The 12,409-nt window shown below is 40.7% G+C and overlaps 1 protein-coding gene across 1 annotated transcript; it reads left to right on the top strand.

Annotated features, from left to right (window-relative positions):
* The first annotated feature begins 10,711 nt into the window (after nucleotides 1–10,711).
* Nucleotides 10,712–11,823, top strand: LOC120779485 (putative uncharacterized protein DDB_G0290521). Its single transcript, XM_040111767.1, has 2 exons — nucleotides 10,712–11,160; nucleotides 11,546–11,823. The coding sequence occupies exons 1-2, from the start codon at nucleotides 10,747–10,749 to the stop codon at nucleotides 11,774–11,776; spliced, it is 645 nt and encodes a 214-aa protein (XP_039967701.1). The 5' UTR covers nucleotides 10,712–10,746; the 3' UTR covers nucleotides 11,777–11,823.
* Nucleotides 11,824–12,409: the final 586 nt, after the last annotated feature.

Genomic DNA, 12,409 nt, shown 5'->3' with positions numbered 1-12,409 from the left:
CGCTTTCCTTTCATGGGCAAATGCATTTTTCTGAAAAAGAAGAAGTTGCACGGTGCCACATCAGGTGAATACGGGGAATAGTTAATGGTTAAATGTGATTTTTGGTCAAATAATCGGTCACAATAATATCCTTCGAATATTGGAAATGTTCGGTCAAAATGCGATAAATCGATGTTTTGGAGATGTTCAATTCCATTTCCATGAATTTCAATGATGATTTCGGCTGATTTTTGATGAATTTCCGGTGATCACGGATTTTGATTGGCCCACATGTTGATCGTCATTCATATCTTCTCGACCACTTTGAAAACGTTGAAACCACTCGTGCACTCTGCTACGGGATAGGCAATCATCGCCATAAACTTGTTTTAATTGAAACGTTTCGGTAAAAGTTTTACCAATTTTAAAACCAAATTTAATGTTGGCTCTTGGTTCGTAGTTCATTTTCGCACCGATAACACAAACATACTGACACTTAAAACGCAATAACTTCACTTTCAATCGATGAAATTTTCACTAGACAATCGATAAAGATAGTAGATTCCAACGCACCAGTCGACATATAGATGGCGCCACCACGGGCGCTAGATTTAAAAAGTCCTCTTTACTTTGGTACGCACCTTGTAGTTTAAATATTTTAAACAACATAATTGTTTAATGTCTTTGTTCAAATTTGATGGTGGTATCAGTGAAGAAGATCTCTTTTTCACTCCCGAAAAGCAATATATTGATTGGCAAGTCGTAAAACCTCCCTTGAAATTATAAATTTTCTAACAAAAATCGAAGATATTTTTACACAACATTTTGATTGTACTTGCTATAGGATTGGGTTCTCGCAAATATTATCTGAAAAAATGGTGGACGTAGAACCGTACTATTGTTGTGATAGTTGCAACTCCCGCGTGATAAATGTTTATTCATACGAATTAGAACATATTTCTTAGTAAACGCTTTTAATAAAAAATTGAAACAAAAAGACTTCAAAAACATAAAGTTTTTGTGTATTAGTCACAAATAGTAATCACGTCCGTTTGTCTGCCTATATGAGTCGGAAATAATGTCTATATATGTCTGTCTGTCTATAATTGTTCAAAAGTTTGTCTGTCGTAGGCCGCAATTTCCCCAGTTACCCTGATCTGTTATTTGGAAATGAAAATTTTTGTGATTAAGTTTGCAAGCTTAATATTAATATAGTGTTTTAATTGTTTTCGTGTACTTGGGTTAGGCCTCCTGGGTAACCGAACAGCCAAAAAATATCGGTAAGTCCTTTTATTTAAATCTCTGTGCCGAAAAATCAACTCTTTCGATCTTTTGTTACTTGTATGTTTCAACAATGATCACTTGTGCTGATACGAAAATAATGAAACCAATACTTGATTATTGAATATTCTAAAGCAGATTTGCCTTTCCGGTAACATTTATGCAATAAACACATTAAAGGCAGCAGGCGACAGGCAGCATCTGCCAAATATTAAGATACCTTCACACGTTATTATGGGCACAGTTATTTAGACAAAAATCTGATTTCGCAGCAGCAGGCTTTGCCAACGACAATGAGCAGGTGTAGCATTCCCACTAACATGTGGCGTTACTCTCCTCAAGTTTTAGGCAAAGTCGTAGCATGCGATAAAGAGCGTAATTACTAATTAACATCGTTCACACGTTTGTTGACATCGAAACGAAATTTCGCGATGCAAAATGTTGGGTAACTATCATCTTTTTACGCTTTGCTAACCAACAGTCGTACTGAAAGTAAAGCGTTCTGGCATTTTATTTGCTTTCTTCGCTTCGTTGTTACAGTTTGAATCAGGGATAATGGGATGCCCAACTTATTCCAGTGCGAGAGCGCTTCAAAATAAGCGCTTTTTTATAACATTTTCCATTATGGCCAGATCGAACAAAATAAGAATTTTTGCGCATTTAAATTAAAACACCCAACATTTATTACGATTGCAAATTATTATATGTATATTGGACTTTTAATATATGGCGAAACTACTTAAATCCTTTGTTACGATTTTTTGGTGGTATTAAAACAACTAAATTTTGATCTTTCAATACTTAATAAGGTGAATTATAACAGGCTTAATTCTCTCAATTAATAAATATTTTTAATCATTTGTAATTGAAGTATAATTCTACTATGCAAAACGTAAAATATATTTAAATTTCGCATTTTCTTTGATTTTCATTGTTTTAAATTTTTATTAGCGAACAACAAATTCCTCCGTTCACATTTATTTTTGGTATAATTTCAATCTGGCAGTTCCAGTCATTCCAATTGCAAAACGTAAAAACCTTCCCAATCCAGACAACTATCAAAGTTCGGTAGGTGAACGGTTCTCACATTTCCAGTGACAGGAGAGTTGGGGATCTCTTTATCTTTGGTCGACACGATTCTGATTACTTTGGCGTTCGGGTAAAAAACACGAATTTCGGTATAAATGGGGTATGTACGGATACGAAAACTTCTCCACATTAGGAAAATTGTGAAAAAATAGTGTTGCTAAGACTTATATTTTTTAAAATATTCCCGATTAAAAATTCTAAAATTTGTATTAATAACACTTAGTATTTCACAATGTTTCACCTAAATTTTTTCACATTTTTCACTTTTTATATTTAAATATACACTCTAACTGGAGGATGGAGTCATGTGTAGAAGTTCACGCAAGTGAGGAAAGTTCTCTGATCGCCATTCACTTGGGAGTGGCCAGAAACGATTCTTTTACACATGGCTCAAGAAGCTCACTACTTCCGGTCTTTGACCAAGTATCCTCTGGGTAGCCTAAGAACATCCGTTCGAAGGCGAGCTAAAGTGAAAGGCGAAACATTCCCTACAAGGGTTGTGCGCTGGGTTTGGGACCCGCCACGTAAAAAAAACACCCCAGTGAAGAGCTATAACCAGCCTCGGATGAGACCCCCTTTTGATGACGACCATGGCAAACGAAATAAGGACTACGAATTGAGGGCATGCACCTGGAATGTCCGGTCCCTTAATTGGGAAGGTGCCGCTGCCCAGCTGGTTGATGTCCTCGTAAAAACAAAGGCTGACATCACCGCCGTCCAAGAAATGCGATGGACGGGACAAGAGACGAGTAGGTCCTTGTGACATTTACTACAGTGGCCACATAAAAGAGCGCAAGTTTGGTGTAGGATTCGTGGTGGGAGAGAGACTCCGTCGCCGAGTACTATCATTCACTGCGGTGAATGAACGTCTGGCCACAATCCGCATCAAAGCGAGGTTCTTCAACATATCGCTGATTTGCGCCCACGCCCCGACGGAAGAGAACGACGATGTGACCAAAGATGCTTTTTATGAGTGCTTGGAGCGCACTTATGAAGGCTGCCCCCGCCACGATGTCAAAATCGTGCTTGGCGACTTTAACGCCAGGGTGGGCAAAGAACGTGTCTTTGGCACTACGGTCGGTAAATTCGGCCTCCACGACGAAACATCCCCTAATGGGTTGAGGCTGATTGACTTCGCCGGGGCCCGAAATATGGTTATCTGTAGTACTAGATTCCAGCATAAGAAGATTCATCAAGCTACCTGGCTGTCTCCGGATCGAAAAACTACCAACCAGATCGATTGTGTTGTGATAAACGGAAGACACGTCTCCAGTGTTTTAGATGTGTGTGCGCACCGAGGTCCTAACATCGACTCGGACCACTATCTTGTTGCAGCTAAGATTCGCACCCGCCTCTGTGCAGCAAAAAAACGCGCGCCACCAAACACAAGAAGGTTCGACGTCGAGAAGTTGCAATCACAACAGACAGCCGAACGATTTTCTACTCGGCTTGCACTCCTGCTCTCTGAGAGCACACGTCAACAACTCGGTATAAGGGAACTGTGGGACGGAATTTCAAACTCCTTACGTACAGCTGCAACCGAAACCATTGGTTTTCGAAAAGTGCAAAAAAACAGCTGGTACGACGAGGAGTGCCGTGTCGCAGCGGAGAGAAAACAGGCTGCCTACCCCGCAACGTTGCGATTGACCACAACACGTGCGGGATGGGATAGATACCGAGAGTTGAAAAGGGAAGCGAGACGCATTTGCAGACAGAAGAAGAAAGAGGCCGAAATGCGTGAGTATGAAGAGCTTGATAAGCTGGCCGACAGAGGTAATGCTCGAAAATTCCACGAAAAAATGAGGCGGCTTACAGAAGGTTTCAAGACCGCAGCATACTCTTGTAGAACCCCCAAAGGTGATCTAGTCACCGATGCCCAAAGCATACTTAAATGATGGAGGGAGCACTTCCCGAGCCTGCTGAATGGCAGTGAAGCCAAAACAACCCGATTCAACAATCGATGACGATGGAGCGGACGTTTCATTGCCCGACCATGAAGCAGTTCGAATAGTAATTACCCCTCTGAAGAACAACAAAGCGGCAGGGGCCAACGGACTGCCGGCCGAGCTATTCAAACACGGCGGCGAATAACTAATAGGGAGCATGCATCAGCTTCTTTGTAAAATATGGTCGGACGAAAGCATGCCCAACGATTGGAATTTAAGTGTGCTATGCCCAATCCATAAAAAAGGAGACCCCACAATCTGCGCCAACTACCGTGGGATAAGCCTCCATCGCATATAAGGTTCTATCGAGCGTATTGTGTGAAAGATGAAAGCCCACCGTCAACAAACTGATTGGACCTTATCAGTGTGGCCTCAGACCTGGAAAATCAACAACTGACCAGATATTCACCATGCGCCAAATCTTGGAAAAGACCCGTGAAAGGAGAATCGACACACACCACCTCTTCGTCGATTTCAAAGCTGCTTTCGACAGCACGAAAAGGAGCTGTCTTTATGCCGCGATGTCTGAATTTGGTATCCCCGCAAAACTAATACGGCTGTGTAAACTGACGTTGAGCAACACGAAAAGCTCCGTCAGAATCGGGAAGGACCTCTCCGAGCCGTTCGATACCAAACGAGGTTTCAGACAAGGCGGCTCCCTATCGTGCGACTTCTTCAACCTGCTTCTGGAGAAAATAGTTCGAGCTGCAGAACTAAACAGAGAAAATACCATCTTCTATAGAGTGTACAGCTGCTGGCGTATGCCGACGATATTGATATCATCGGCCTCAACACCCGCGCCGTTAGTTCTGCTTTCTCCAGGCTGGACAAGGAAGCACAGAAAATGGGTCTGGCAGTGAACGAGGGCAAGACGAAATATCTCCTGTCATCAAACAAACAGTCGTCGCACTCGCGACTTGGCACTCACGTCGCTGTTGACAGTCATAACTTTGGAGTCGTAGATAATTTCGTCTATCTTGGAACCAGCGTAAACACCACCAACAATGTCAGCCTAGAAATCCAACGCAGGATAACTCTTGCCAACAGGTGCTACTTCGGACTGAGTAGGCAATTGAGAAGCAAAGTCCTCTCTCGACAAACAAAAACCAAACTCTATAAGTCACTCATAATTCCCCTCCTGCTGTATAATGCAGAGTCTTGGACGATGTCAACAACGGATGAGTCGACGTTGCGAGTTTTCGAGAGAAAAGTTCTGCGAAAGATTTATGGTCCTTTGCGAGTTAGCCACGGCGAATACCGCATTCGATGGAACGATGAGCTGTACGAGATATACGACGACATCGACATAGTTCAGCGAATTAAAAGACAGCGGCTACGTTGGCTAGGTCATGTTGTCCGGATGGACGAAAACACTCCAGCTCTGAAAATATTCGACGCAGTACCCGCCGGGGGAAGCAGAGGAAGAGGAAGACCTCCACTCCGTTGGAAGGACCAAGTGGAGAAGGACCTGGCTCCGCTTGGAATATCCAATTGGCGCCACGTAGCGAAAAGAAGAAACGACTGGCGCGCTGTTGTTATCTCGGCTATAATCGCGTAAGCGGTTTCTACGCCAATTAAGAAGAAGAGATACTTTCTAAATATTGAGATAAGTTCATTTTACTCGCCAGACTAGTAGAGGAGAACAGGAGGGATGATGTCCTAATAGGGTGTGATGCAAACGCAAGGCACACCGTATGGGGTAGCTCCAATATAAACACCAGAGGTGAGTAACTCTTGCAGTATATTTTGAATAGTTATCTAAGCATTTGCAACAAGGGCGATAAGCCAACATTTACTTTCCCAAGCTCGGTTAGGTTTCCGGGGTGGGAGGAAGTGCTTGACCTCACGCTATCAACAGACACAGACAGTCTCGTTGTGGATAACTGGAGGGTATCCGATGAGCCTTACATGTCGGATCACTCTTGGATACTCTTCAGCATCCGCGAGAAGTACAGTGCGCCTCCCACATACCGGAACCCTAGAAGAACGGCATGGGGAAAATTTACCAGTATAGCAACAAAATGCCTTGAAAAGGGAGGCAACAAGAGTATCAGAAATCCTGATGAATTAGATTCAGAAGTAGAGAAGTTGGAAAAAATTTTAACCACAACTTTTAATAAATCTACTCCGCTAACAGTTTTGAAAAAGAGAAAGTCTCTTCCTTGGTGGAACAGTGAACTTAAGAGTTTGAGAACACAACTAAGGAAAACTTTCAATGAGAGTTTTAGAACCAAAATCTGGCAGCCATATAAAGACATTATGAAAGAATACAAAAAAGCAGTCAGGAAAGCTAAAAAGGACTCATGGCAATCTTTCTGCACATCGATATAAGATTTAAGAGAAGCCGCTGGGCTGAGTAAAATGCTATCCAAAGATCATATTAACACTGCCTACATTAGGGCTGAGGGAAGTGATTGGACCTCCTCGGCAAAAAAGTCTCTGGAGGTACTAATCACAACGCACTTCCCCGGGAGCCAGCAAAAACCTTCAGCGAGGGTTCAACCAGAACCACCGCTGAATGCAGCTGACTATCGAAGCCAAATAGTAGACAAAAGTAAAATCAAATATGCCATAAACAGTTTTGCACCATTTAAAGCGGCAGGTCCTGACGGGATTATGCCCATAATGCTGCAAAAACTAGTAGAACCAATGGTTCTAAGGCTTGAAAATATATACAAGGCTAGCATTCAACTATCTTACATCCCAAGAAGTTGGAAAAGGAGTAAAGTTGTGTTCCTTCCAAAACCAGGCAGAAGAACACACGAGAATGCCAAGGATTTTAGACCTATAAGCCTTACCTCCTGTATGCTGAAGGTACTAGAAAGGCTAATAGATCTACACGTAAGAGCAATAATGGCGGAGAAGATATCGAAGTCCCAACATGCGTACATGAAGGGCCGAGCAACCGAAACCGCCCTTCACGAGGTGATAAGTGTAATCGAAAAATCGCTACACCACAAACAATACACCATGGCTGCATTTCTAGACATAGAGGGCGCCTTCAACAACATAGAAGTAAATGCGATAATTAATTCTCTGGCACATGGTGGCATAGACGACACTGTGTGCAGATGGATACTATCGATGCTTGAGAATAGGAAGATTATAGCTTCAAACGGCGCTGCAACACAAACAACCTATGTGAGTAGAGGAACGCCTCAAGGGGGGGTCCTCTCTCCGATTCTTTGGGTTGCAGCGCTGAACAAAATACTACTCCAACTAAACGGTGAAGGAGTGAAAGCAGTAGCGTATGCAGACGATATAGTGTTGTTGGTTTCAGGCATGTTTCCTTCAACAGTCAGCGAGATTATGGAAAGAGCACTTCGTAGGTTAAACCTATGGGCTAATAACAATGGTCTAGGAGTTAACCCGAACAAAACAGAACTGATGCTATTCACTAGCAGAACCAAAATACCTCAGTTTCAACTTCCGGTACTAAACGGTACAACACTCACTCTATCCCCCACAGCTAAATACTTGGGGGTGGAGATTGACACCAAACTGTCCTGGAAAATAAATATAGAAAAAAGAATAAACAAAGCATACATGGCCTACTATACTTGTAAGAGAATCGTCAACAAGAATTGGGGCCTTAAACCAAGTATAATCATGTGGATGTATACGGCTGTCATAAGACCTATACTTACATATGGAGCTCTGGTATGGTGGCCAGCGCTAAACAAACAATACAATATTAGAAAATTAAATGGAATACAAAGAGCAGCATGTGCGGGTGTTACGGGTGCAATCAGGTCATGTCCGACTGATGCGCTCAATGTGGTCCTGCATCAACTACCAATGGAAATTTTTATTCACAAACAGCAGCTATTGCGGCGATAAGAATAAAAGAATTGGGAGGTTGGAAACAGCTGAACTACGGACATAGTGTAATTCTAAACAAATTCACTATTAACAAATCAGACTACATTCTCCCAAAGCTGGATTTCAGTAGACACTTCCAGGTGAGGATACCATCTAGACGAGAATGGAGAATTGAACCTCTTCTAGTAGTAGAGGAAGATACCACCTCGGTCTATACCGACGGGTCCAAAATGGACTGCGGAGTGGGCACGGGGTTATTCTCCGTTGATCTAGGCATATCTCTCTCTATACGTCTACCGAACTGGGCTAGCATCTTCCAAGCAGAAGTACTAGGCATAGAAAAAGCCTGCGAGGTTCTATTAGAAAACCATGGAAATATACATAAAGCAACTATATTTACGGACAGCCAGGCGGCCCTCCTGGCATTGTCTTCACCCATGACAAATTCCATATAGTTCATAGCTGCAAGAGAGCACTAAGCTCAATAAAAGACAAGCTCCAGCTAAACTTGATCTGGGTTCCCGGACACAGGAACTTTTTCGGTAACGAAAAAGCAGACGAGTTGGCAAAGGCAGGAGCTTTCCTCAATGAATCCGAGGCGGAGCTAATACCAAGCCCGCTAGGATCGATAAAAGGAGATATCAATAGACAATTTCAGCAAATTGCAAACAACAGGTGGAAAAACATTACAAAATGCGTCATAACTAAACAATTATGGCCAACATATGACAGGAAAAGAACAAATGATTTATTAAATAGGTCAAGAAAAAGTATTTACAGAATAACAGCTACCACAACAGGGCACTGGCCATTTGGGGAACATGCGTCCAAAATGGGATTGCCCTACAACGATATCTGCCGTGGCTGCGGAGTAGCAGGGAACAAGGAAACAATCTTCCACTTGCTCTGCGAATGCCCAGCTCCAGCACAGATCCGACACAAAACACTCGGAATCCACCAAGCACCAAATCTTGAATGGATTTCCACCAAAAGCATATCGGACATAAGTAGTTTCATCGAAACCTCAAAATGGTTTGAGAGAGAAGGTGAAACGTAATAGCAGATACAGGAGGTTCTACGAATTGTGTATCAAAATGGCACCTCAAGTGCTAATTGAGCCCGATAGGGCTGCACTCCTACCTACCTACCAACCTAACGGTTGTACGTATCACCTAAAACTAGGAGATAGATACAGGGTTATGTACATATAAATCAGGATGATGAGAATACTTGAAATACGGGTAACTGTCTGTCTGTCCGTTCGTTCGTCCATGCAAGCTGTAACTTGAGTAAAAAAAATCGCCATTAACCGAAAACACATAAAGTGTCACAACTACGCAATTAATTAAGAGACACAACTGTAATTTGTAAATAATGTACATATCTTCTAAACCTTTTAAGCTACAACAAACAAATTTGATTACAAATTTTAAGATTTGAGTACAAATCTCATAAGAACTTCTATCGGCAGTGTGAAAATGGATGAAATTTGAGGATAACCCCGCTCACTCCTCACATAACGGTACTATTAAAAAGCACGATAAATCAGTAACAAAATACGCCAGAAACAGTAAATTTTACTACCGAGCTGGTATGAGAGAGCTTTACGGGTGCTACCTACCTCATATTACAATTTTATTTTGTTATATTTGAGCTATATTTATTAATTTAAAAATCACTTAGCACACTCATCGTTGAAAAGGTTAGATTGTTTACAATTATAAGGAAAACGAGCGTTGCTACATCTTAAACACCAAATGTGTAGGATTTTAAACGATTTTTTTTTGTTTGTATTTTCGCGTGACTCTTTTCGATATTAACTATAATAAAAAATACTCTCCAACATTTTTCAAGCTATAATTGATCGTGAACACTTTTTCCTTATACATATGTATATGTATTATATGTGATTTATATTTAATATACACAAATAAGTAAAACTCTATGATAATATTATAAAATTTATATCATATCGGGGTGACTGAAGTACTTTCGCGTTCTCGCAAACTGATCCACTCTCAGAAATAATACAATTCGTTTATATTGAGAATGGTAGAATAGAGCTGACACTAACAGACCGATTCTGTGCACTTAACAAATTATTAAAATATTGTTTATTTATCAAGATTTTTATCAAGCCAAAAGCTTTTTGTTATTCTGTGCAAATATTGATAAAACTTAAAGCTTCAGTGCGAATCGCTTTTCACCGTACTGTGGTGAACAAAATAATGTAAACAGAAATCAGCTATTTAGTGCGAAATGGATTCTTCAACAACGTAAGTATTCATTATTATTAATTGTTAATTTTAAAGAAATATGTGGTTTAATATTTAATTCAATTTATAGGAAACCAAAAAACCAACGTGCTACGCACGAACAATTAGAAACTTACGTTTCATTTTGCCGGGCGCATCCGGAAATCGGTAGAGGAAAAAATACACCAAAATCGCCTCGACAAATGCAGGATTTGTGGCGGAGCAGTTAAATGCATGCAGAGGGCCATCTCGTACTGCAGCTAAGTGGAAAGAGCTAATTCGTCTGATATTTTCTACATTTGTTAAATGGTTTTGATTTACAGACAATGGGTGTTTGGAAGAGCCAACTACGTACGCGGGCAAGGCGCTTAAAAATGGAGCAGAGGCTCACTGGAGGAGGGCCCTGTGGCAAGCCGTTGACCGATTTCGAGCAAAAATCTTTGGCAGCTTTTGGATCAGTAGCTGTGGATGGAGTGGAAACTATTGAAAGCTTTGGTTTAGGGCTGCCGCGAAAACAAATTGTAGAATCGTCGATAATTGAGTGTCCAATATCATCTACTGAAAGTAGACTGCCTAGTTCAGCACCACTGCCAAGCCTATTATTGTCGCCAACCCCACTACCTTCGCCAAACCCACTACCATCGTCAAACCCACTACCATCGCCAGGCCCACTACCATCGCCAAACCCACTGCCATCGTCAAACCCACTACCATCGCCAGGCCCACTACCATCGCCAAATTCAGCACAATCTCCATATGATTCACCGTTATTTAGCTCGGATAATCAGGTATGTAATTCCTATTTTACTCTACAATGTATCCAAGTACATAAACCCCTGGCCACTGGTTAAACGCAGTGGCTTTTTTTCTTTTTTTGGGTTATTTTTCTTTTATTTATTCGCAAAGAAAAGCCATATGAACCCAAGTTTTTAGCTTCATACGAACTTTTTAATAATTTAACAAACTTTAAATTTGGAGCCCAAGAATTCGCACCAATATACTCGTATCTATATGAGTACCTATACATAATACATAGTTATGCATATATGTATATGTATACATATTTGCATAATGCATATGTATTTACATATGCCCATATATATATATATCCATACATACAAACATACATATGCTTTTACGTAGTTTTTAATAAATATTTTTTTTTTTTTTAAGATTGACACCGATTCGGATGCCAGGACATCACGGCCATTACGAGGGGAGCGCAATAAGCTAATTAGTACTCTTATTGCTAACATAGCAAAGAGGAATGCTGCTGAAGAACACAGGCAACATCATGAAGAGGAACAGCGTCGGGAGCACCGGAAAGTAATACATGCCATCCATGACCTAACAAGAGTTGTCGCAGAGTTAATAAATGTTTTAAAACAAAACTCTGGTCATTAGAGTTGGGAGACTGAATTTTATATTTTTTTTAATTCCTTATTTTTCAAATTTTAGTTTTCTTGTTTGTACATATCCATATGTATGTATGTTAATGGACTTTGTTTTTATTAAAATAAATTATTCAAACTAATGAAACAATGTTAGTAATGATAATTATATCTGGTTGTGTTATTCTGTAGCTGAAGATGTCGTGACTCAGACCGAGCAGCTTAGCATGTGCCTGACACAGGCTATGCAGGGGTTACTTTTAAGTGCGGTGATGTGTGCTTCTGTTTAGATATTATGTTTACATATGACTTGTGTATACACATATTGTAAGCAGTCGTTATATTGTGTAATAATAGAAGGATAATGTAACAGGAGTAGGTTAATGTGTAATGTCATTGTGCAGTGTATATATGCATATTGTTAGTAGTAATGTAGTGTATAGTGTAATAATGTGTTAAAGTGTAGATATATCGGGTGATTTTTTAAGAGCTTGATAACTTTTTAAAAAAAAAAAAACTGCCCATGCATCCCAAAAATGCACTGTTTGGTGTGGTTTGTACGCTGGTGGAATCATTGGACCGTATTTTTTCAAAGATGCTGCTGGACGCAACGTTACGGTGAATGGCGATCGCTATCGTTCGATGC

This window comes from Bactrocera tryoni, unplaced genomic scaffold, assembly GCF_016617805.1.
Source record: "Bactrocera tryoni isolate S06 unplaced genomic scaffold, CSIRO_BtryS06_freeze2 scaffold_11, whole genome shotgun sequence".
In the NCBI taxonomy this organism is placed as follows: Eukaryota; Metazoa; Arthropoda; class Insecta; order Diptera; family Tephritidae; genus Bactrocera; species Bactrocera tryoni.
Note: the sequence above shows the minus strand (reverse complement) of the source record. Positions and strands in the feature narration are given on the sequence as shown.